The sequence below is a fragment of the Poecilia reticulata genome, chromosome 15, assembly GCF_904066995.2.
Source record: "Poecilia reticulata chromosome 15, P_reticulata-male-v2, whole genome shotgun sequence".
Lineage (NCBI taxonomy): Eukaryota > Metazoa > Chordata > Actinopteri > Cyprinodontiformes > Poeciliidae > Poecilia > Poecilia reticulata.
Window position 1 is genome coordinate 14,372,073 of NC_088844.1, and position 25,470 is coordinate 14,397,542.

The window sequence follows — 25,470 nt, forward strand, 5'->3', positions numbered from 1 at the left end:
CAAGTGACAGACACCAAAGGGACATAACTCACATGCTGCTGTCGCCCAGCTCCTCGTAGAGGTTAGCAGTAGGGGCAGCGGCTGGAGCCGTTTTCCCTCCCGGTGGCAAAGCCATCTGGATCCTGGCAGTTTTGGCACACTCCGCTTGCCGCCTACGGAAAGTGTTTACATCCACACAAAGAATGATAAGCAATTCACGTTGCAATGCAGAAAAGAAAGACACAACAATGAAAACTTCTTTATATTTGTCTTATTTAAGATAAGATTTCTGTAAGTTCCAGTCAGTTAATGTAGACCTTTGTCATTCCTGTTAAGGTTGTATTGATTTAATGTTAATATTCATGTGAATTATACAAAACTAATTTTATATTTCTAACTTCTCAAAGAGAGAGAAAAAAATAAATCAGCACAGTTCCCAAGCTAAGAATTTTTCCTATGTTACACTGAAGATACACCCAATGACCCGACTGCTCTCAAGCAGCAGTTATATTAGTTGCACACATCTGATTGAAATAAATATATATTCTACAAACAGCATATTTAAAATCAGGCACTACTGTTGTCAAACACTATCTGAATAATTATCACAGTATAAACATTTAACTTACAGGGGAGGACAACATTATGAATCATAACTTGGGTTCAAATCTTTGGCATATGTGAGCCGTCACTGAACTCTCTAAAGTCTCACATTACTTAGTCTTATTTCTTTTTGAAGAATTTGCTAAACTCTTACTTGTATATCTCAAAAGCTACACATTTAAAATGACCAGAACTTTTATAAATCAAATGCGGTTTTGGTGAATCAGTGATGTTACAGAACCCTTAATAGACCCACTGGTCCTGTTCGTTGCTCAGCTGCCAGAAGCTGATATACATTTTCGAGATCCACTCCCCCCCCCCATCAGCAATAATGCATGTTATTGACAGGTTTTTAAGGCCTATGGTTTTATTAAGACAGATTTCTGGAATGCCTAGTGTGACAACTAATTATCATTTTCTTTTAAGTCGATGCAAAGCTTGCGTTGAAATTAAAATTCTTTGCACTGAATTTTAGGAAAGATACTGACAAGCATATATTGAGAAGAATGAATGCATAGTTTCTTTACTTATATGTGGAAAAATACCACAGTACCATAGTTTTTTTTCCCCCCATATGACTTTAACTTCCTGTTTATTTTCCCAGAAGCCACGGCGTTTCTATTTTCTCACTTTCAGATAAATTTGTATGTTGAAACTAAATAGGTTCGACAGCCCTTTCACTTTTTCCAGGGCATTTACACAAGAAAAAATATTGCTAAGTGGAACTTTCCGTCTGAGAACACAGCAATAGATACAATCATAAAGAAGCAGTGATGATGAACCTCTTCCCGGACATTTTGGGTAGAAAATCTCCATATTCATGACTGCTGTGCGTGCTTTTTACAAGCAATTTTTTATTTTATTTTAAAAGAACAAAAGAGAAAAACGTTACGGTACACACAGTTATGCTTAAATGATATGTCAGATCAACTGTTTCCAACAGAATGATCACGTGTGTTGGCTTTGGGTTCATTTTTCATTTGAATTTTATCGGATTTTCTGCATGAGAAGAACTGTTCTGCCAAATTACCCATCCAGCCTGTGATCCACAAGTTGAGTCAGTGTTGCTTCATGTCGTCATGTAAGCAACATTACAGAAAGGTGGCAGTAATGTTCAAACTTTTTTTTTTTTTTTTTACTTGACACAGTTGCAATATTTGGTCTAGCTTAATAAAATGAAGAAGAATGAAGAAAGACGAAACTTAAATTTCTATGACACACTGAATAGTGAAATTAAAAATATTACTTACTCTTTGAATCTGATGAAAGTTTCCAAGAAGCAGAGAAAAAGAGATGAGTTAGACAAAAAGACAAGTTAGACAGAATTTTATACTTTTGAATCACAAATAAAATCACGTTGAACCTATGTGGGTAATGTTTTCAAAGGTATTTTTTTAACATGTCAAGTAGTTTATTGCTTAAAAAAAAGAAAAAAGCAACAAAGACCAACAATTAAAGGAAAAAAAAAGACCCAAATTGATGTAAGCCATTAGCCCTGCTTGGATGACTGCAGGGCTCCCAGCTAACGCTCATTTGTGAAGTGAATCTTGTATGCTTCATATTGCTTATTAAAAGCAAAATTCAATTATTCCGCACGAGAAAGCAAATTGATGTCGTAAATAATATAGTGATTTCCAGATTTATGCAGCATTGAATTATGTTGACAAACATCAATGAGAAAATTACATTGTAATGTCATCACCTACAAAGTGCCATCTGCCATGACAGTTTGCATTTCATCTCTAATGTCGCCATCGACAGCTTTCGGATGTGTTTGATGCATTCAATCGGATGTGGACAACCAATCCACCCATCTGCCGTGAACAAACATTTGCCACACATAACCTTTTGAATCACATCAACTTCTACAAAGAGAAGGAATGTCGCGCTCGCAGAAATTACAGCACGTCTACTTCACCAGTGTGGATTCAAAAAAAACAAAAACAATGCAGCAAACTCTTGCATATTGCAGCACAGCCTGGAAAATAAGGGGTGCAATGCCCGTTGAGTGTGTGCGTCGAGTGGAGTTGATTAAGTAGAGCAAAGACGCGCTGCGACACTAACAATTGGCTGTAGATGTTTGTCGCAAATGAGTGCTAATTAATCAGCTTTCACAGAGCATGAGCAGGAGATTAGCCCAGCAGAGTGCGCAGTCAGCATGTCTGATGAAAGATACATAATCAGAGAGAGAAAGCAAGAGAGCTAGAGGTGGCACTGAAGCGAGAGGTGCTTCCCCTTTATCATCAACACTTCACAAGTACACTTTCAACAAATTTGTTTGTGTTTTTTCCTGGCTTTCCCTCAACAGCCTACAGGGTGTAGGATGTTAAAAACACAAAGGGTTTGCCTCGTCTACACAAGGCAAACCCTTTGGCAAAAACTGCAAAATGGTATCTCCCAAGATAGTTAACAGTCTTTGCTGTTAGAAATTTCCTTGTGAAATTCCTTTAAAAAAAGACTGCTAAAAGTTTGTCTATTAATTTCACAAAATCAAGAACTGTGGCTGACGAATGGGCACTCACTGTTTGTAGGTGACCATGACGATGAGGATGGCAGGGATGCAGCAGAGGATGATGATGATGGCCAGGGCCAGAAGCGCTCCCTCTGTGTAGCCCACAGCTTGAGCGGCCTTCTTTACACTGGCCACAATATCTGGTGAGCGGATCTCCAGGATGCGGCCACCCTCGCCCACATGTGGCTGGACCTCTTTGTTGATCTCCAAGACATTGCCGTCAAGAAACCTGGAGACAGAGAAATCATGACAGGGAAAACAGAATTATTTATTGCACTCAACCAAATAAACAGCATTTCTTTGTGTATTCAAGTCTATTACACAAAGAAATGTTGTTTATTTCTTTGCTCTTCGCACAGTTGTTAACATAAGAGACTTACACAATTTTTTTTTTATACACACTTTTTAAATTTCTAGTTGGCAGATGTCTGTACATAGCAGACTAACCACACAATAATTGTTTTAATTAATGGAGAAGAGTCAAGTTAAATGAAAGGATAGTTCTTTGAAGAAAGTATTAATTATTTTTGACTGCACAAGGGTTTCACACAAGATCCTAACAGGTAGTGCCTTGCTATTTTTTTTTACAATCACATTTTGTAAAACGAATACAATTATCTGTCTATTTATTGCCTATACAAGATTATCCTTGTGGAGTTTCAGGTGGGCAGGTGCCCATCTCCAGCAGTTCTTGAGCGAGAGATGGGTTACACCCCTGACAGCTGGTCAGTCCATCACAGCGAGTGCAACCAAATTACACACAATATTCTGTTAAATTAGGCTGTTACTATAGAGAGCTAGACCAGCAGGTGCTGGACATTTCACTCATTCGCCACGTCCTAATTTGGCATTTCTGGTTGTTTGATACCCAGACTTTTTGGATCCAAGAAGGAACCCTCCATCATATAACTTTGTTCCTCCCTTAGATATGTTTTTGTCAGGCTGTATAAAGATTGAAGAGATCTAGACCTGATCTCACTCATCACAGGAAGATGTCTGGCAGTAAAGCAGCTCTGTTTTAATCTTTTGAGCTTTCAGCACGTTTGTTTTGGAACACAATGTATTGGAGATGTTGGCAGCCTCTGGAAATCTTTGACCTAAGAGAAGAGTCTGCAGGTTCTAGAAAATAGCCACAGAAAAGGATCTTTACAGTAATCCAAGTAAAAAAAAAAGAAGAAAAAAAAAAGAATTAAGATTTACAATCCATCCGACTTTATTTTAAGTTAGTTAAACCATGCTTTAGCGCAACCCTCCAATCCTGCACATAGTCTATGGTGAAATGATAATGACCATTTACTGATTAAGAGCTTGACAGGAAGAGAGGCAAAAAGAAAAGGATAAGACATAAAGTAAAGGAATCAAACCCATTGAGCTCCAGAGCATCACTGGTAGAACAGCTGATCTACCACTGAGCCACACGGGACACAATACATTCAGTTGTTACAGAGAAATAAGGAATGGTCAAAATTGATATTAGAAGATCAGAGTTTTCTAAAAAACTTGAAATTGTAAAGTGAGCAAATGATTATGACTGATGCACTTCTAAAATCCCTAGATTTTGAGAAAAAAATTTTAATGTCAGTATCACTGACATTTAATATTATGATAACATAAAAGTTAACTGTGAATTTGATCAGACAAAAATATTAAAATATTTACATTTTACATCCATGGTTATAATCACCAAATTAGCATCTATACTGTATTAGAAATATCATGTTGTTAAAGAAGCAAAAACACAATAACTTTCAAACATCCTCCATCACAAAGAAGCACAAATGGTGCCACGTCCAATTACTGTCATTTCTCATTTTACATAGGTGGATAAATAAGTCTAGATGAAGGTCATTAACTGGTCTGTGGCAATCAATCCTCTAGAGAGCTGAAATGGTTGTGAGTGTTGCATTCAAGGTGGAGCAGGGATAGGCTGCAATACAACACTCGCTAACAACACCGTCTTTCTCCTTCTGTGACAAAGTCACAGCCATATAACATGCAATTACCCCTCAGCACTGTCAGACATGTGTTGCATGCATAAATAGTTTTTCATTTTGAATCTATATGGGTTTCTGGCTGTATTTAAAGGAAGGAGATGATTATAAAACAGCACTAATGTATTAAAACTAGCTACAATATCTTTTATTGGCTTTGCCGCCATTGCAACTGATAGTTTGGCAGATGCCAAAAAAGCAGCTTACAAAACACAAGTAATGCCCTTCACTTGGCTCAAACTCCTGTCTCGTCTCTAGTGGTCCTTAGTTGGTGAAAAGCACACATGTATTTTTCAAAGATCAAAGATCTATAAATCGCACACGACTATAACATGTTTAAATGATCTTGCCATTTTTTTGTGTCAAAGGTGAAAGATGGGTGGTTTACTTCAGCATGAAAAAAGGGAATGACAATTAACAAGGATTCATAGAAATATACATCAATAGTATTAGACTGATCAATATGAATTATGCAGGAATCTAAAAAACAGTTTCATGTGCAAATGCTGTGTGACTACTACAAGATGACATTATACATTACATTACCCAAAATGCTTTAAACCTTAGAATGAAAGATTAGTCACTGAAACTCTTAATGACAAAGCTTCTGACAAACTTGACTAAGGTTTTATTTAGTCACTGAAAAAGTTAAATATTGGAACTCAAGGTGTCACAATCCTGATCACCTAATTAGCCTGAAGCACCTGCAAAGATTTCTGAACCTCTAAACCAGTGTTTCTCAACCTTTTTTGGGCCAGCGCCCCCCTAGCCTTTATCCAGGTCCCTCACCGCCCCCCCAACAAAGAATTTGTAGGCTACTTTGCACTGACTGTTATTTTATTATTAATATTACTATCACTATTGTAGATGTTTTGATTTATATGCTTGTTTCTGTATTTATCATCAAAAATAATTTTCTAGAGAACAAAAAAGTAATGGAAATAGAAATTATTTTCACAGGCGTCTATGAAAAATGCAATGAACATTCAAGTTAAAATTGGTAGGCCTAACAGTAGTAAGTCAGAGTGGAAAAAATATTCTTATTTTATGCCATTTTCTAGTTGTTAAATATTCCACAAAATGACCAGATAAAAGATGTACAACATGCCAGTTTAAACTTTGAACTATTTGCAAACGACTGAGCTCTGAAACATTAAAACATGGATAGAACTGTAACTACATTAATCATAACTCTTCTTCTCTTCAGTGTTCGTCAGTTTCTGGTGGTGCAGCTCTGTGCTGCCTTCAGGAGAATGGGACATCAGAGTATCACCCATAAAATTTCACCCACATGGCATTTATTGTGTAAACCAGAGCTTTCAGTGGAAAAACAAAAGTTCCAGGTCCTTTTAATGCCATACAAATATGAGACAGAAACATGGATCATATCTTTATATAGACCTGTCTATTAATTTATAGATTAAAAGTTTTACTGGACAGAAATTACAAAAACAAATCTGGTTCTAAATCAAATAATAATGAGTCAAATTCAAAGTGTCATGGAATCATCAGCCTCATGACATTAACACTGACATGAAAAGTAATATTGAAGAAATAAATATATCAAATCTAATTAAAAACATAAATAAGTGACAAGTTGTTATGGTCTGTAAGATATTTATTCTCAGTATTAGATGTGGCCTCCACAAACCCATGGCACTTCAACAATATTATTTTACCCTTTATCTGGAAATAGTGTCTGTTTATTCTTGCCGTACAGTCCTCTGTATTAAGTATTGTCCGAAATGTCTTGCCATACCAGTTTATTCCTCTGTATTTACTGTAGTTTCTTAGTTTATTCTTGCATTTTGTTCGTCATTCATTTCCATTTAGTTTCCTTTGATTAGTATTATCCTCTCTTGGTTTATTGCTATGTCCACTTTAGTTTCTTTCCTGTTGCTAGATTTATTTTAGCTTTTATTGACGCTCATCATCAGTAATCTCATCACCTGCTGCGGCGCCTAATTGTCATGTGTTTCACATCATGTGTTGATTTTTCACTGTTCAGCGTCGGACTCTCTGTTTTAATGCCATAATTCACATCTAGTTCGTCGCTCTGTTTTATGTCCCGCTTCTCCCGTTTCAGAGTTTTGCGCAATGTACGCGTCTTTTTTTTTTTTTTAACCCCCTAAGGGTGCAGGGCGGTCGTGAAACGTATCGATGGGGAAAAGGCAGACTGACATAAACCTTTTAAAACAATGGAAACAATTTAGGTATTCTGAGTATTGACATTTTAAAGTGCGGTGGTACCGTTGTTCTATCACCCCCGTTTCATACCAGACCACTTACAGCACCGTGTTAACGCTATAAAATGAACGCTCTCTATTGTGGTATCACCCATGGAGGGATTTCTTTATCTAAATGGGTTCATTTTTAAGAGGGATACAAAGTGAGGTTATCGTGATTTTAGTAATTGCATGTTTACAGGAGAGATTTTCCTGTTCTTCCATGGGAGCGTGGAACCTTTAATCGGAAATAAAACACTTTTTAATATAAGTTGTTGCTTAACATGATCACAGAACTGGCAAAAATACCAGACAAAGTGAATCTCAGCAACGTCATCAGCTGGTGTAACGCTGAACTGATGCGCTGGTGAAGCTTCTTGCAGGAGCAGAGCTGCGCCAATAAGCTACAAACACTGAAGAGAAGAAGAGCTGCCATCGATAGTTGCAGTCAAGCATAATTTAATGTTACACAATACAGTTTTACCAAGTTGCTCAAAGTCTAAACTGGCATTGTTGTGCATTTAAGGTGTAAAGTTTACCTTTGACCGAACGCCCCCCAAAGGAATCTCAGCGCCCCCCTTTTGTAAAAATGTCCGCCAGCGCCCCCTGGCGTCCTCTGAACACCCCCTGGGGGGCAGTACAGCCCACGTTGAGAACCGCTACTCTAAATAGTCTTTTAGTCTGGGTCCGTTGGTTTCACAATCATCTAGAAGTCTGCTGATGTGACATGTCCATAAAACAGGCATTGGTACACTTGGCAAGGAAGGAAAGTCATAAGATTGCAAAGGAACTATTTCATTCACTGAATGCTGTATCCTAGCATATTAGAAAGCTGAGTGGGGTAGGAAAAGACACAGTGAGGATAATCTGTCAAGCAAAATCCATTCAAGAATTTGAGGGAGTTTCATAAAGGGAGAATGTGGTAGGAGTTAGCAGATCAAGAGCCTAAACAAATCCTTGCCAGAACCAGAGACAACATCAGAGGTGTGTGGGCTGAGGGGAAAAATACATTTGCTGTTTCTCAGTAGTCCACAATACTCTTTTCAGATGAAAATAAAGTTTGTATTCAGAAAAGAAAAAAAAAAATCAAGGTCCCAGGGTCTGGAGGAATATTAGAAAGGCACAGAATCGACGTTCTATGAAGTCCAGCTTGAAACTTTAACCACTAGTGATGTTTTGGGACGTCACATCAACTGCTGGTGTTTTCTGAAGTCCACAGTCAACACAGCCTTGTATCTGTCATGATTTTTCTGTTCCCTGCCATGTTTTGTACTGCTTCCCTGCTTGTCCCACTCCTGCTGATTAGTTCATTGCTCTTTCCAGTACAGATGTCTATTTAAACACCTGCTCCTCAGTCACTCAGTGCAATATTGTCTGTCCTCATCCAAGTCAAAGCCTCAAGCATTCCTGTCCCATGTTTTTTTATTTTTATTCTGAAAGTCTGTTTTCAAGCTCTTTATCACCGTGAGTGACACAGATTCTGGCACTGAAACTTGTTTCATGCACCTGGAAGCTGATTATAGCTTCACAGATTTTCCTCCAAGGAATTTCTAAGGAGGAATGCCCAGGAAACCATCTTTACCAAGTAAAGATTTTCTTTCTCCTTTTGCAATATTCCAAGTTTGTTGTCTACACTACTCACCTGCTTGATTGTTCCACAGAGTTTTACCAGATAGCAGTTCCCGCAGACAAGTTCCTAATCATCTTACACATTTCTATTATTATAAATTAATTTATTCAACCATTAATGGATTACCTGAACCTGAATTCCTGAACCAGCATGACCTGGAACTAGTCCTATTGGAAAATAGGTGAGAACAAGCGTTTAGGCACCCCTGAATGGTTGCAATGGGAAAGTCAATATTTCTCAAACATGCATTTAAGAATAAAAGAGAACTTTATGAAGAAGGAATAAAATCAAAACATGATATGAAGTCAAAACAGTCAACTTTACATCATTCCTCACTTTAAAATATACTTTTTTCAATTATCTTATGTAATATTCCATTTTTGAGACACTGATATTTGGGGTTTGGTTGCCTGTAAGACACAACCATCAAAATAAGAAGAAACAGTATATGCAAGGAATATGGGGGGCAGAAAAAACCGAACAAACAAACAAACAAACAAAAAAACAACTTTTTAAATGTACAAATGCAAGCCATCACACTTAAACTATGATTTTACAGAAAAAGGTGAATGATATTAAGAAGCTGAATCATTCATGATAGAGGCCACTATTTACAGTTCAAATGGTGTCTGGTCGAATGGTAAATGGCCTGTACGTGTATCGCATTTTATCAAATCCAGAAGACCCCAAAGCAGTTCACACTACATTCAGTCATTCACAAACACATTTACATGCTGTTCCTTCTACTATCTCCTGAAACTATAAGGAAGAAGTTAGCTTTCAAAGATTACAAGACAGAGAAATAATCTAATCTAATAATACCCTCCTTAATTATTTTTCTATGAGAATTTTGTTAGAGCTAAAAAAAATATGTACAAAGCTAAACATCAAAAGCTATAGCACACATATATAGAAGGAGCTCACTGTTGTAAGAGCAGAATGGATAAAATAACAGAAACTCAAATCTACTCAATATATTTACAGCAACATTTAAACACAAATTTCATCTCAAGATATTTTACAAAAAAAGTAATTTCCATTCAATTCCACACACATTACAATTAATCTTGGTTGTCAAACAGTGCACTAGGCTCACCTTATTATTCAAATTAGTTTAAAACGTTTACTGCCTAAGGAAACCCAGCAGAGTAAGATGGAAAATAAGGAATTTAAAAAAAGTCCCAATAGTATTAATGTACTGTTCCATCAGAAAAGTGAAGAGATGAATTTTAGTAAGTGGGGAGTTCTGTCTATAAAACTAAAATTAAAGACTGTTATATGATCACTTTGACAGGCAGAATACAGATCATGGCAACTGTGTGTGCAAGGATAGTTCTGAGTTTCACCTTTTTATGTTCTTATTGTGCAAAATGTATTGCACCCATCTGGCTATAATGATCGTCTTTTTTGTGTTTTAGGACACACTCTTAGCAACACAGCGCTCAATGTTGCTATGTTTTCCCAGCTCTGAGGTTCTTTAAGGGGCTTTTGAGGTACTGGAATGATAGGTTGTTCAACAGATTGGGAATGACTCTTCACTAGACTCTCAGTTAATATTACTTTGACCTCACTCGATCCTCTTTGTACTGTGACTTCCAATATTGACAGACATTGTACACCTGCAGGATAATCAAGGCTGTGAGGTAACAAGAAAGAGGTAACGGAGGGAAATCCCTGTAAAGAAAATGCCTAGAGGAACCTGAGAAACAAATTTTCGTTGTTTGAAAAAGACAAAGGTCAATGGAGGCTAGAGGCAAACAAAAGAGCATTTGGACTTTAGTATACACAAAATGGTTTACTCAAAATCTTGTGACAAATTTCAGCCACTTACTTGAAGAGCTCCTGCCGTGAAATGGCCCTGTTTGTCAGCGGATCAATGGCATACACCATTAGATCTGACTTGGTGTAGTCCTCCAGCTCATAACCGTCGCCGTGGCGACGTGGCCCGATCGACTCAACGATTATCTTGGCACCGGGAATCTGGTCCTGCACATGACGCTCCAGAATGCTAAAACCAAAAATGTATTTAAATTTAATGAACAGAGGGAAAAAAAAGCCTACCTATTAAAAAAATAGTTCTTCTAGACAAACATAAGTTTGTGGGTTCACTCTTTGAGGCTGCGGGCCCACCACGATTGGTTCCCTGCCCGCATTTAGGTACCTCAAAGGGTATGCACTCTCACTCGAGATCAGGGACCACCTTGAGCAACAGGGACTATCTTTTATGGTTGGTGTATGGTGTATACGGTGTGCTCCAGGGCGTTACCTCTTGGTTTGTATGTGCAGAGTGTGCTGCGTAGAATATGATTAGCATATTCCAGTGCGTGCAGTTGCTTCATCTGGGCTGGGCCCAGATGGAGCTTGTGCTGCTCTGTTATGTTGGTGTTCATAATCATAGGAGGAGGAGATTTGGGAGTGTTTAGTCACCGGATGAGGGGGGGAAAGGAAAAGGAAGTTGGTGGTAGTGGGGAGGGGGTTGGTTTGTGGGGGGGGGTTTAGGGTTAGGTCAGAAAAAGGGTATGGTTAGGGTAGGTAGGTTTAGGCAAGAAGGAGGGCGTGGTTAAGTTAAGAGTTAAGGATTGGTGAAGGTTCAGACTAGGGGATATGGAGGGGGGGGGGAAGAGAGGAATAGGGGTGGGGGGGAAGAAGAAGTGGGGATTTGAGAGAAACTTGGTGCGGTTAGGTTCATAGTTTGGGTTTTGCTGAGAGGGAGAGGGAGGGAGTAGAAACATGGGGGGGGGGGGGGGGGGGGATTGGTTCTAATTGGTTTTCAGTAAGGTTTTAAGTGCTGATGATTTTGGTTGGAAATATAAATCTAGCAGAATTTTTCACTGTTGGGTTTCATCAGCTTTCTGACATTGTTTATAACCTTTGCAGTCAAGACACTTTCACCATGATAACTCTGTTTGGCAGCTCTTAAAAACACTACAAAGGAACTGGGAATGCATTCTCCCAGTTGCATAAACTTAGATTCTATCAATATTAACAAAGGCATGAATCTGAACAGTTATCTTCTTTATTAATGGGCTAAACCTCTTTACAGAGCATCACTGTCTATTATGCTATACTGGTGTGGTAATGTTTTGGAGGGACTGAATTTGAGGTTTTCATTAGCTTATAAATCACAATAATAAAAAAAAACAGAAATACAGGCTGGAAATATATTACTGGGTCATACATTTATGGGTTTCAAATTTTGAATTGAGCAACTAAATACTCTTGTTCACAAATGAAGGAAACATGGAGTGAGTGAAAAATAATGCAGGTCAAGAAAATTTACTATTTTGCGGCTCAATTACACTTTATCTGACATTACTCAGATGTACATTTATACATATAGTATTGCATAGGGTAATTATTTAACATATTTATGCTTCAGACAACATGAGAATGAGCACAGACATAATTTATATGTAGTTCTGCATACCCTCTACCATGCTTCTCTTTTTACGAGGAAACTGACTTATTTACTTTCAAATTTGAAGATTGACTCATGTCTTACCTAATGATCTCCTCCTTCTTCTCTTCTACTAAGTAGGGAGGGACAGAGGAGACAACGACCTGCATGTCTAATGCGTTGACTACTGAAACCTGAGAAAGTGAGTGGAGCACAGAGGAGGGAGGAAGAGGTGGGGAGACAGAAAAAAAATGGGACCATGAGTTAAAAAGACCACAGGAAATCAAGATAAATTGTGATTAGGCGAGTTATTCATGTGCCCCACTGTGAGTTTGGCCGACTCATTTAAATGATTCTTTTGATGCAGCAAGTCAGACCCTGTAATTGCCTGCTTGTATTGGTGCCATGCGGCAAACCTAGCAGGTCTATAATTCTGATACCACAGTTAAGTGCATAGGCAATGGCCTCTGTGCTCTGAAGCCAAATCTCCCATGTGGCTCTTGGAAAATTAGGTTTCCCCTTGAAAATTAACGAGTGCCATGCTTATGCACTCGCCGCTCTCTCATATTCAGGCAATGTCCCAGACCCTCCTTCTGTCTCATTAGAGACCTGTTAGCCAGACATATTTCACTGCAATGAAAAAAAAAGCCTCCCCACAGTAAGGGCAAAAAAAAACAACAAAAAAACAAAACAAAAAAAAAAAATAGAAACTGTATTTGGGGAACAGCAGAACAGAAACAGTGGGTGCTTGGGTAAATTATTTCAATGAAAGGCAAACATAAAGCAAGGCAGAGGCATATATAATTTTGAGTTAATTTCTGTACTGAAACAAATAACTTTAATTTTATTATTAGCTAGTGGCCAAGGCCACACATTGAGAGCTTTTGCCCTCTACGAATGATGCAGTTCACTAAACTATAATGCACTGCATAAGCATTTTAAGGCAAAAGATAAATGTCCTTTAACAAGTTAGCAGTAATACTAACAGAGCAGCTTTAACGGAGGTAAACCAATTTCACCTTTACACATAACCAGCATCTTTTTAATGATTGTTGTGAATAACATATGTTGCCACTACTCCTCAGATGCACAAGTAAAACTTTATTCTATATAGCCAACCAAAACAAACTGTAAATGCCAATGTCATCATATGTTGCAATTCTAAAATTAAGCACAATAACTATATAGTTTTTTTATTTTTAAAGTTCATAGCTGAAAGTCAAAGTCTTCAAACTATTTCTGAAGGTTTTGAGCTACATATGTTTTCTTGTGAGTGCACGGGATTGTGTGTTTGTGTTCTTGTAAAAATAAGGTATGTATAGTTATGTTTTCTTTTTGTGTAAAATTGTTTGTGTGTATCTGTTTTGGCAACCAGTTGTGGACTTTCTCCGGCATATTGATGAGCCTTTTGAAAATAAGTTTTAGCGGGAGTTTTCAGATCTCATGGCTGAAAAAACAAACACCCTTTTACCTGATAAAATCTGATGCCTTCTAATGTTTTCAACTGCACATTTTGTGATGCCTCAAGTAGAACAAGTATATAAGATTGTTTAATACAAACTTATTAGGGTTGATATTCGATAAGAATTGTTTGTGTTCTGCATTATTTATGACTCAAAGTTCTGTGATTTCTGGTCATGTACAGTGTGACTGAAAACAGCAACAATGATAGCTAAAAGAGCATTTTCTGAAATTCTACCTATAAATATATGAAAGAGTGTTGGTCTGAGTTTGACTCAAGTTACTAATAATATAGGAATAATATAGGGAAATTGAGTAGTATTTAATAAAAATCCCATATAAAATAGCAGGCAAGCAAATCAGGTGTCTAAAACAAAAGTTACACATCGTACAGGAATTGAGGAAAAAACAAATCTGACAATTTATGCATCGGTTTGCTCTGCAAGCTGCTATTACAATAAATCAATAGGCTGCTACTATACTGGTGACATGTTAGTCAACAACTAGGAGTACATAATCGCCTTGGAATTTGTGCTTAGTAATGTGTACATACTCACAGTGCAGACTGCAAAAACCTCTAAACAGAATACTCACCACCACTTCAGCACTGCTGCTGAAACCTTTCCCATAGTTATCAGTGGCAATGACTTCAAACTTGAAGTAGGACCTTCGCATATTTCGAAACATGATGGCTGACTTAATGATTCCAGTGTAGGCCTCGATGACAAAGCTGTTCTGACCCTCTGCTGTGGGAGGTATAATTAGGCGATATGCCATGGCGCTGAAGTTTCCCGTGTCCTTATCAGTGGCCTGTAATAGAAAAGCAGCATGTAGTAACAAAGTGGAAAAGAAATTAAAAATGATCAACATAATATTTAGAAAAAGAGGTCAAATGGCAATGTTGCTCTAAGTGCTCTAATTCACTTTTAATAAATACCAAGCATGTGCCAAGGAGGTTTAGAGCCATGAGTAATATACCTGCCCATTACCTACTGGAACGTGTACTGTGAAAAAGTCCAATTGACATGGTGGAAAAGTGTCTTGCTGGTATTTATAAGCAACAAATCCAAATTTGTCTCCAGTGACATTATGTGCATCCAATTATTGCTATGTGCCTGACACTTGGTTTTGATGAGGTAGAGCAGAGTGATATTTTCAGAGAAAACAGCAGCCTGGTGTGCTTGATAATGGGAGTGTGGGGACTGAACAAAAATGTTTGGTCAGGCAGCCTAACAATGAGCTCATTTTTAGCTCACAAAACCCCACCAAAAAGCAGGGGGTATATGTATATGTTCTTTAAAATGTACATTTTATTTAAACTTTGACCATCAAGGACTGAGCAAATCTGATCAGCCACTGAGCTCAGATACAAGTGTGTTTTGTTTGTGTATGTGGTGACACTGATAAATTGCAGCAATCTCTTTTTTTTTTGTCTTGCAATTGAGACAGAGGGGATACATAGCATTGGATGCAGTCTTGAAGAAAGTGCAAAAGTCAATACAGTCAGATATTCTCACCAGCGTATATTTTATGGATTACATTTGCCAACATTACGGAGAGAAAGAAATCCCTTAAATTGTTATGGACACACAGTGAGGTGCTTAAAGTAGGGCACCAGAAGTCTGTGCTTCAGGATTAGCATACACATAGTTCTTCTTTAAAGGCACCAAAGAATGAACTTTTATGAAATAAGCCTGGGAGCTTCTCATGCTTAAGTACAACTATTCACAATTTTAAACGGCATGGGAACAGGCAGTCACAAGGGAAGCCCAAAAGAGTAATTTGCATTGCCATGAGTCGGGTTAGTCTTTGAATAAAATTACGTTTCCCAAGGAAACATACTTTTTTAATCAAAGAACAGATTTATCTGCTTAATTGAACATTCATTATCTTAAGTACGCACTACCAAAATGAAACCTTAAAAACATAATTAAATGTATTTATAAAACACTTGCAATACTCGTATGTTTCTGTGGAGCAAAATGAGACGTAAACTTTTTTATAACCTTAATCTTCAAATATCATCCAGTGGAGGGGAAAACAGCTGTCAGTTTTGTAAGTATGGTATATAACGAACTGCCACACTTAGTAGTAAACACTTTGGTACATTCCAAGTTAAATAAGACAAAAAGAAGTTGCCTTTTTGTTTTATTCTAATACTACATACAAACAATTTCACAAAATACTTTGAAAGTTCCTGCAATAAACACTGTTATAGAAAGTTTAAATAACCATGTCTACAGTTTGGGTTTATACATGATTACTTTACAGAGTAGTTGTCTGGGGCTTTACTGTTACCCAATCACAAACAATTCTTGATAAGTGAAGATGTTTTAAAAAGGAACTTTTGTTTTACTTTTCTGCTTGTTTTCCTGTTGGAGAAGGTACCAAGCAAGGATCTTATTGATGTGTGGATCAATAAAAGCACTGTCACAACCTGTCAGAGTATAGACATCGGGTTTTTCTTGCAGCAAAGATTTCACTTCTGTCAGCTGAGCCCAAATGCATCAAAACCGTCAATGATATCTATATTCTTTTTGTTTATTTCATCTTCTGTGAGAGGAAGGCTAGAATTGGCCCCTGGAGCAATACAAGTGAGAAAAATACAAATATTCAGTTAAAATGGTAACTATCAAGAGAGATTTTATCATATATGTACAATAAATAGAAATACCATTTTGAGAAAAGTTGGAAAGCATCATCTAAAAATTAGTTTTATCATTAGTTTTATCCGTTTTATCAGTTTATCTTACACTGTAAGTTAGAGAATGACCAAAGCTTCACAAGTTAAATATTGCAGGGGAGCTCAGTAACAAAAACATATGACCAACATATTGCAACATATTTCTATTTTTGTATATTGAAAACTATGTGCAGGTTTTACCTGCTTGTGAATGAAAGTAGACAACAAATAGAGCAAAACTGACAAAGTGATGTAACCAGAGATAGTGGAACAGATCAAACTGTGCGGAGTAAAGCTGATCGGATGAATTGTTACACCAAGGCGGCCAGGGAAGGGAATCAGGCACTGCAGGTTCAGCCAATTCCCTCTACATATACTGCATCAAAAAACAACAACAAAAAAAACAACTTATTTTCTATTTTCTTACCACTATTTTGAGAACAGAGCTGAAAATCTTGGTGTCTTCAGTCACGCCACCTATGTAGAGCGTTCTGGAGAAGACGGGCGGGTGGTCATTTTCATCCTCTACATAAATAAACACCTTGGCAGTGTTGGCTGCAAAAAGCAAAAAAACAAAACAAAACAAAACAAAGGTAACAATGTAAATAAATGAACAAATAAAGTTCTGGACAGACTTTCACTTGAGCTAAAAATGCAGGTCTAATTTCCATTTATCTTAGGCAATGTGAAACCAAAAAACTTTGGCATGTACTGTGAGAAACACCAATTTGAGTGAGTCACTGTATTTCAAGAGTCTAATAAGCCAAGTTTGCTGAACCCTCATACATTTATAAATGAAAAAAAGAAAAGAAAAGAAAGAAGATCGGTTAGGAAACTTTCATCTTTAACACCCAGAAGCTTATTCAGTCATGTGGCCTGTAGATAATCAGATGCTGCATAATCTGGCCTTGAAACTGTCAGATCAGAGTAAGTTCTTCTATTCCCAAGACTACTCTGAAATGTATTACTTCATGGAAAATAACACAGAAGTATCTTTTTTTTTTTTAAAGAAACCTTTTTTTATTTCATACTTTCAAAGATGGTCACTTCTGAAATAATTACTATCAGGTTTTAAATTGTAAAAATGTAAAAAATATAAACATGAAAAGCCAACCTTTTTATTAGGTAATTTCTAATTGGCTATGATAACTATCTGAAGTGATTTTATATATGTTCTTTTTAAAATAGCTCAAACTCAGTCTGACTAGATGGAGAATTCATACAGATTATCCAATAATTTTAGGCCTGGACTTTGACTGGGCCATTCTATTGCATTGAAATTCTGTGATCTAAACCTTATTGTTGCTCTATCAGTTTATTAGCCCTCCTACTTAGGCTTTATGACAAAAAAATGTGGGAAAGACTCCGTAAGTCAATCCATTATTTGAAGCTTTGGATAATCTTAATTAGAACAATTACATCCTACACAGAATTTAAAATTAATCAATGGCCTTTTAGTGAAGCTTCACATATTTCATTGTTTGCATTTTTCTTTAGCAATCGTCAGCACTCATACGAACCCTCCAGGTCTGCCGGTTGGACAAATACAATATCAAGGACCTCTTTCTCTTCACAAAAATGTAAAGTCATCCTGCAGTGAAACTAAGGATGCATCAAGGGAAGTTGGAAAGAAACCCCAACACATCACATTAAATTGCATACACATTGGCTACAGTGTGAATCATGTATGGACAGGGCTCAAGGGGATGAGTTTATCTCTCCTCCCTTTCTGTTTTTAAAAGTGCCCACATTCCTCCCAGACTTTTAAAACATATACAGCAAGTGTCCTTCCTTCTCTAGTTATTTTTTACACACTCATAATGTAAATGCATGGGTAAAAAAAAATAGGCCCATTAAACGAAAGGATCGCTTCAGAGAGGAGAGCAGTAATGGGTGTGTTCCCATCTACAGAGCATAACTGTCTTACATTCTGACCTTATGATAAATTAATGTGTGTGTACAGAATGTATTACATACATAAACTCTGCACTTGTCTTAAGACTAGCAATCACATACCCAGAGTGCTCTCCCTTCTGGGTAAGTGAGATATTTTCACTGACCCAAAAGTACACCAGTGGTGTACAACTTAACTCAATTATCATAACCCTGAGATAAAAGCTGTTCTTTATTGTAAAGCCTCCATAATTTGTTACAAGTGAGGAAAGAAAAATGCATCTGCCCACTCAAAAACTCTCCCTTATGTGTGAGACAAGAGCCCTCTTATGGTTTGTGTGCCTGACTACTGTTTACTTGTAATTACTGTCATTACAATGTGAGGGCCACACAGAGTGAGAAGATGAGAGGCGTGAAGAGCAGGCCATCGATTATTCCTTGACCAAGTTTGGAGGCAGCGTATTATTTGTCATCGTAGGGAACTTGTATGTCAGTAAACTGGCCATTAACAAGCCTAATGAAAACCTAGATGTAGTAATGATATCAGAGAAGGTGTTATCTAAAGTCCCTGTCAGCTACAAACAAAACAAAATAAATCCACGATAGCATTTAAAACTTGTATTTGTGGAAGTATATAGAGAAATCTGTAATACCTACAATTTAACGCACGTGGAGCCTGAAAAGATTTAGAACTCTAGAATATGGAATTCTAGGGTCATTAGTGCATGCAGTTCAATACAAAAGAGTATACGAAAAAAAATTATTTCAACAATTTAAAGCAAAGAGTTAGACTCTTACTTTTTATACATTTGTTGTAAACATAGCAACATTTTTCAGTGTTTTTATTCTCCTGATTTTGTGACGAACAACATAGGATATTATATTTATGCATTAAAAATCTCTTCTTTTTCAATAGTCTTATGATGAATTTAAATTATCTAAGAAACTGGGTTTCCAGCAGCTCCAAGCCATGATTGAAAAACCTACCAAAATTAACCATTTGAAATATGCCTCTGTCTGTGCAAGGAAATTATATGAGAGTTTTCTTTAAATGATAGCCTTAAATAATAATGATAATATAAAAATGCTAATAGATTAGGCTATTAAGGCCATTTCTAAATTCATATACTTGGACCAACCCAAACTAAGTAACTATATTCGGTAACACTTTATTTGAAGGGGTGTGCTTAAAACTGACATAACACTGTTATAAACATGACATAACATCTGTTATGAACATAAAGAAGTCTTTATGAATGTTTATGATTGCTGTCATGAAGTGTCATTTGGAAAATAATGACACTTTTAATGCAAAGTTGCTCTAAAAGTTGCACTGAAAGTCTATTAAAAATGCCAACTTTGCATTAAATTGTAATTATTTACAAAATCATGCAAAGTTGGCACTTTTAATTGACTTTTAATGCAACTTTTAGAGCAACTTTGCATTAAAAGTGTCATTATTTACCGAATGACACTTTATGACAACTGTCAAACATTCTTAAAGACTTCTTTATGTTCATGACAGGTGTTATGTCATGTTTATGACAGTGTCATGTCAGTCTTATGCAAACCCCTTCAAATAAAGTGTTACCCTATATATTTGAACAGAAATATGGGAAGCACAACCCTTAAATGAAAAAGCACATTTTTAAGCATATTTCACTTAAAAAAAAAAGAAAGAACGAGATGAATTAATTAGATATTTTTTTTCTATGAATAATCTCAGACATTCCCCATATAGAGAAGAAAAGCATAAATTAAAACAAATGATGATGGATATATTATTAAAATACATTTAAAGCAGGGACAGATGAATATATGTTATAATAATTATATTAGACAAACCTTCTCCAGTAGTTTCTGCTATTGCTGCCCATTTTAAATCACACTGGAATTTTCTAGTTAATCTTAAACAATGGGTCAAAAAACAAACAAACAAAAAAAACCTTACAAACTCACACAAAGCAAATCATCTATCTAGTTATGTGAAGATGTTGCTTTTCTGTGTTAGAATGTGTTCCGAGTAAAAAGAAAAAAAAACATGTCAAAGCATTTGACATGTTTTAAAACATCAATATAACAAACCACACAAAGCAGCTTGTGATGGAGAAATGCAGCGAACATTTAAATCAAATATGATTTTACTATTATAGTCTGTCAAAAAACCATGGTAATAGATCTATATTTAAAAGTTATTTCTTACTTTTAGAAGGCACACGCAGGTTGGACATGACAACTCCCAAAGAATCTGCTTGCACCCTGAGAACGTAGCTGGTTATATTCTCATAATCCAGAGGTCGGGCAATGGAGATGACACCTGTGCTGCTGTCCACTTTAAAGTGACCTGAAAACAAGAAAACATGGTGACTATTAAAAAAAAAGGGTGTTTTCCTCCTTCTTATTTCTGCTTTTGATTGAATTTGATTTGTTTGTCACTTGTCAAATGTAAAATATTTTTTGTTTCTCTTTGCCAACAAGTTTAGCAAGCCATTTAAAGTGAGTGCAACAGAAATGTGATTTTCTATATCTATGCAAAGATGGAGTTAATATATACTCTGTCGCCTTCAATATTAAGAAAAATCCTGTTTTTTGTTTTTCCTCAGGGACACTTTACAACAAAAAACCAAACTCATTCTCAGTATATGGTAGTACAAACAATTTTGCACCTAAGATAGGAGTTTCTCTCTAATCAAATAACAAATAAAAAGCTGTTTTTTTTCAAAGCCGCAGTCTGTGTCACAGACAATCCTAGGTAGGAAGTATGTGGAAAAACCTATTTGTATCTTGTACCCAGAGAAAATTCAATTAGTCTTCATTTCCTGCACCGTATTTGATCTGTAGGCCATACCTAGTTCATTTCCTCCAACAATGGAGTAGAAGATGGTTTGATTCATAGCAGCAGCTAAAATAGTTCCCACTGCAGTGCCAACTGGAGACAGCTCTTTCACTGGCAGAAACCTGGAAAGACATCAAACAAGTGGTAAGGCAGCCATTGCTGTCCAGCACTTTGGTCAAATCAGTATAAAGACAGTAGAAGAAAGTATAACTGAACGGTCAGTTGTTGTGTCCAACAAAAATGTAAATGTGTCTGTGTTTTACATTTTCTAAGAAAAACAAAAACAAACATAGTTAGGGTCACACAAAATAATGTCAGTTTATTTAAAACTGGATCTTATTTGGAAATAGTGCATGAACTTCTAAAAGAGTGCATAACGCTTCACTTAAACATTTGGAGTGTGGAGCTCTTGACTGGCCAATGTGTTTGCAAGGATTCATCCAGTATGAGGTTGTTTCTCTTCAAAAATACAGAAACAACATTTGTTGTAAATGTGTAAGCTAGATTCCCCTGTTAGCTTGCATTGTAACTAATTTATATAGTGTTAGAGATTCTACTCTGACCAAAAACTTTTGTTCGTTTGTGTCTCAGTGGAAGGCAAAACAGAAATTGGAATTGCGCATTTCATAAAAAAGGGATTATTAACACGAGAAAGGATACAGCTATAACATGACATCATACATAATTACATCAAATCAACAACTGACAAATTTAGGCAAATCAGAAGACATGACTGCAATCATAGAATAATTTGACTTGTACAGGTAAGTTGCATTAGAAAGAAGCCCTGAGTAAGACACGGCAAAGGTTACACAACAATTACAATTAGATGCACAATTAAAATGCCATACAGAGAGAAACATGGAAAAAACAATACTGGCAACAGACACTACTCCCAGTATGAATGCAAAATTTTGCAAGATGAAAAAACATTTGAAAGAGTAACACGTTCGCTTACTGTTCCAATACTCTCCATTTACTTTACTAGGTTTTGCCATGTAATATCATTTATCCTGCAGATCAAGCCAATCAACACAGTTTATCTCACAGGTGCATAAGTTAGTTAGTTAAATTATTTTCTTCTTTCAGCAAAATGTGGTTGAGGTAAAAAAAACCAACAACAACAAAAAAAAACAAACAAAAATAAACAAATCTTAAAGTGGTGCCACATGTCTGTGTATATCACACAGTAGCTGCATAATAAAGCAAAGCATTCTCTCCCTCAGAATAGGACTGTGTAAGGGCATGAGCAGCAGATCGAAAAAGAGAGCTGAGCAGAAAAGCAACATTCCTTTTGTAGTTTTTTTTTTCCTCTTATTGATGGTGAAATACTTTGAGGAGGATAACGTTCCCAGTTTGTGGCTGTGGCACTGTGATAAAGTCTTCAGATTATGGAAGATTTTAACTGTAAATCCCCAAGAAACCTTAAGGTTTTTCACTTAAAGATACAAAAACAAAAAAATTTGCAGAGGGATAAGGTATGTTGGGATTCAGCCTACTGCTTTGTCCTTTGGCATTATTTGTCCTTATGTGATTATTAATGAATGAACAAACTTATGTATTCATTCATTCATTCTGAAAATTGCTGAGACTGCAAGTATCTATCTACCAATTCATTCAAGAAATTCTTTAAATGTAATATTTGCAGAGTTGGTTAGAAACAGATATCACTCAAATATCTTGTCGAAAACATCCACGTTACAAACCTTTCTAATACAATACATACCTGTCCAAAAAGGTGCGTATTGATTTCTAGCTGAAATGATTTCCCCTGTTCTTCATGGAAATTACAGCTCCAATAGAGGCAAGGTAAAGCTGTAGGTGTTGAGGAACGATTTGAAGATGACATCATCTCACTGAGAAAACGGGTTATGCTATTGTGAAATTTGTTTTTTATTTCGCTTATTCTCTCAATGTTGTATATAAAGTATGATTCAGTGTTTACTTTACATAATATCTAATTTCAAATTCAATTCCAAAGTTGGCTATAGTTCACAACAACTGCAGGAAATGTGTCACTGTTTTGGAAAGAGCACACAATCATAATGACCTGTACTTGTACTTATATAGCACTTTATCAAGTCCTGAGGACCCCAAAGCAATTTACATAACATTCAGTCATTCACCCATTCATGCACACATGGACATGCTGATGATGGTGTTACGGAGTGAAGCTTCTTCAAACAAAACGGAGGATCGTATGTCTTTTACTGAACCTTTCTGTTCAGTTCTTTATTGAAGAGCGAAAACGGCGACAGCTGATAACGGCAACAGCTGTTCGTTACCAAAACAACCAAAATATCAACAAAGCAAGATAGTGACAAAACAGAATCAGATACTCAAGCATTCTTCAAAATAAAAGACTTCTTCTATTCAAATAAATCATGTCTTGCACTTAAATATATTTCACTTCAACCTTGTAATTATATACAAACATGTTCAATTCAATTAATAATAATCATGTAATCTATGCTTAACATATAATTGTAAATCAGTCACTTATACTGAACAACATTATAAGTGTAAAAAAGTCACAACAGATGGTGAGCTGCTAAACTGTAGCCACAGCTGCCCTGGGGCAGTCTGACAGAGGCGAGGCTGCCATGTGCCAGCAGCACTGTGCCCTCTGGCCACCACCAGCAGGCAAGGCGAGTGAAGTGTGAAGTGCAGACACTCGAACCTTTACAGGATAAACGCATACCAATGTATAAACTTTCTGATTCTAATGTAGGTGCACCTTAAGAGATTAGAATATTGGAAAAAAAATAAATAAATTTTTTAGAAATGACTTGTGTTCACACATTAGAATAGTCCTGTTGGAAAATAAAATCACCATCTCCATAAAGTTCGTATGTCTCTAAAATGTCGGAATAGATGGCTGCACAGTGTACAAACACTAGACGATGACATGAATCCCCAAATCATTACTGACTGTACAAATCTCACACTTCCCATGTCTTTTCTTAAGGTGACATTTAAAATTTGCTTTCATCTGGAAGAGGACTTTGAAACACTGAGTCACAATACAGTCCTTTTTTCTCCATAGGTAAGAAACTCCTGATGTTGCATCTGGTTAGCAGCTCAACTCAAACAATGTGACTATTCTAGCTCATCTCTGGAAAACATCTGTGTGTGGTGGCTTTTGAAGCACTGCTTCCGCTTGTACAACACCGTGAATCCTTTCCAAACTCCTAAATAGGTTTTCCTTCACAATCCAGTCAAGGTTGTGATTACACCTATTGGTTGTGCACCTTTCTCTACCACAAGTTTTTTTTTCCCCCTTGTACCTTAAATGTGCTAGGATACAGAATGCTGATGTTATGTGGTTAATAAGTAAATGACCTTATCTAACCTTAAGTGAATATGACCCTACATCACAATGCTACAATTTATTGAATAAAAAAATTAGAAAAGTTTATAAAAAAAAAAAAAAAAAAAAAAAAAAACACCAAAAGACAAAGTACAGGCCAAAGAACAAGAACACAATATGAAAAAATTTTTTTTTTAAATATCCTAGAATACAGCAACTACAAATGCAGACGGCTAAACTGAGGTACTTTTTAACCTTCCATACTTTTTGGATTGACCAAACACATATACCGCAGCATCAGCAGTTTGATGTTAACAGTGGTGTCCAGTGTGGCTTGTTGCAAATCAAAGACATTGATTCATCACAGTTACTACTTTTGCTGCTTTGGAGGTGCAACAAATGTCTGTCTCTGCACTTTCCACACAAAATAATGAGGTGCAATGACCCCTGGAGTGAGACTACTGAAAAATGTGTGCCTCAAAGAGGCTTCCCACATAGCAAAACGAGGGAATACAACTTTAAGATCGAATGTTTTCAGTCTTCTCAGATTAAAGAACGAGTCTGGCTTGTTAAAACACATACTGCAGCATCGGTAAGTGAGATATGCTGATTTTTCTTAGGGTTATCTTTCAATTTAAGAAGAAAATGAAGGCAGTCTGGAGCAGACACAATGTGAATTCCAGGAGGAGGCAACACTGTTATCACCTTCCTACAAAGTGGCTCTGCCTGAGGGTTGAAAACTGCTGAGGAATGCCAAGGTGGATATTATTGTGACTAAAGTATGCCAATTATTGTAAAAGTGGAACCACATGTAAACAGGACCTTGGACAGAAAAATGGGGTTATTTAGACTGACAGGTGGAAGAATCTTGCTTTGATAGATTGTTGCTCTACTACTATCCAGATATTTGCATAAAAGCTGGCTTAAATAATAAAGTTTGAATTTTTTAT

The 25,470-nt window shown here is 36.6% G+C and overlaps 1 protein-coding gene across 1 annotated transcript in view; it reads right to left on the reverse strand.

Annotated features, from left to right (window-relative positions):
* Positions 1-25,470, reverse strand: part of LOC103476800 (protocadherin-15) — a 196,269-nt gene that overhangs the window by 16,361 nt on the left and 154,438 nt on the right. The window contains exons 25-33 of the mRNA XM_081616011.1: positions 21,223-21,332; positions 20,578-20,718; positions 16,909-17,036; positions 14,393-14,608; positions 12,443-12,531; positions 10,772-10,948; positions 3,105-3,323; positions 1,833-1,841; positions 33-152 (exon numbers count right to left, since the gene is read on the reverse strand). Coding sequence (XP_081472137.1) covers positions 33-152; positions 1,833-1,841; positions 3,105-3,323; positions 10,772-10,948; positions 12,443-12,531; positions 14,393-14,608; positions 16,909-17,036; positions 20,578-20,718; positions 21,223-21,332 — 1,209 coding nt within the window. The remainder of the gene's footprint in view (positions 1-32; positions 153-1,832; positions 1,842-3,104; positions 3,324-10,771; positions 10,949-12,442; positions 12,532-14,392; positions 14,609-16,908; positions 17,037-20,577; positions 20,719-21,222; positions 21,333-25,470) is intronic.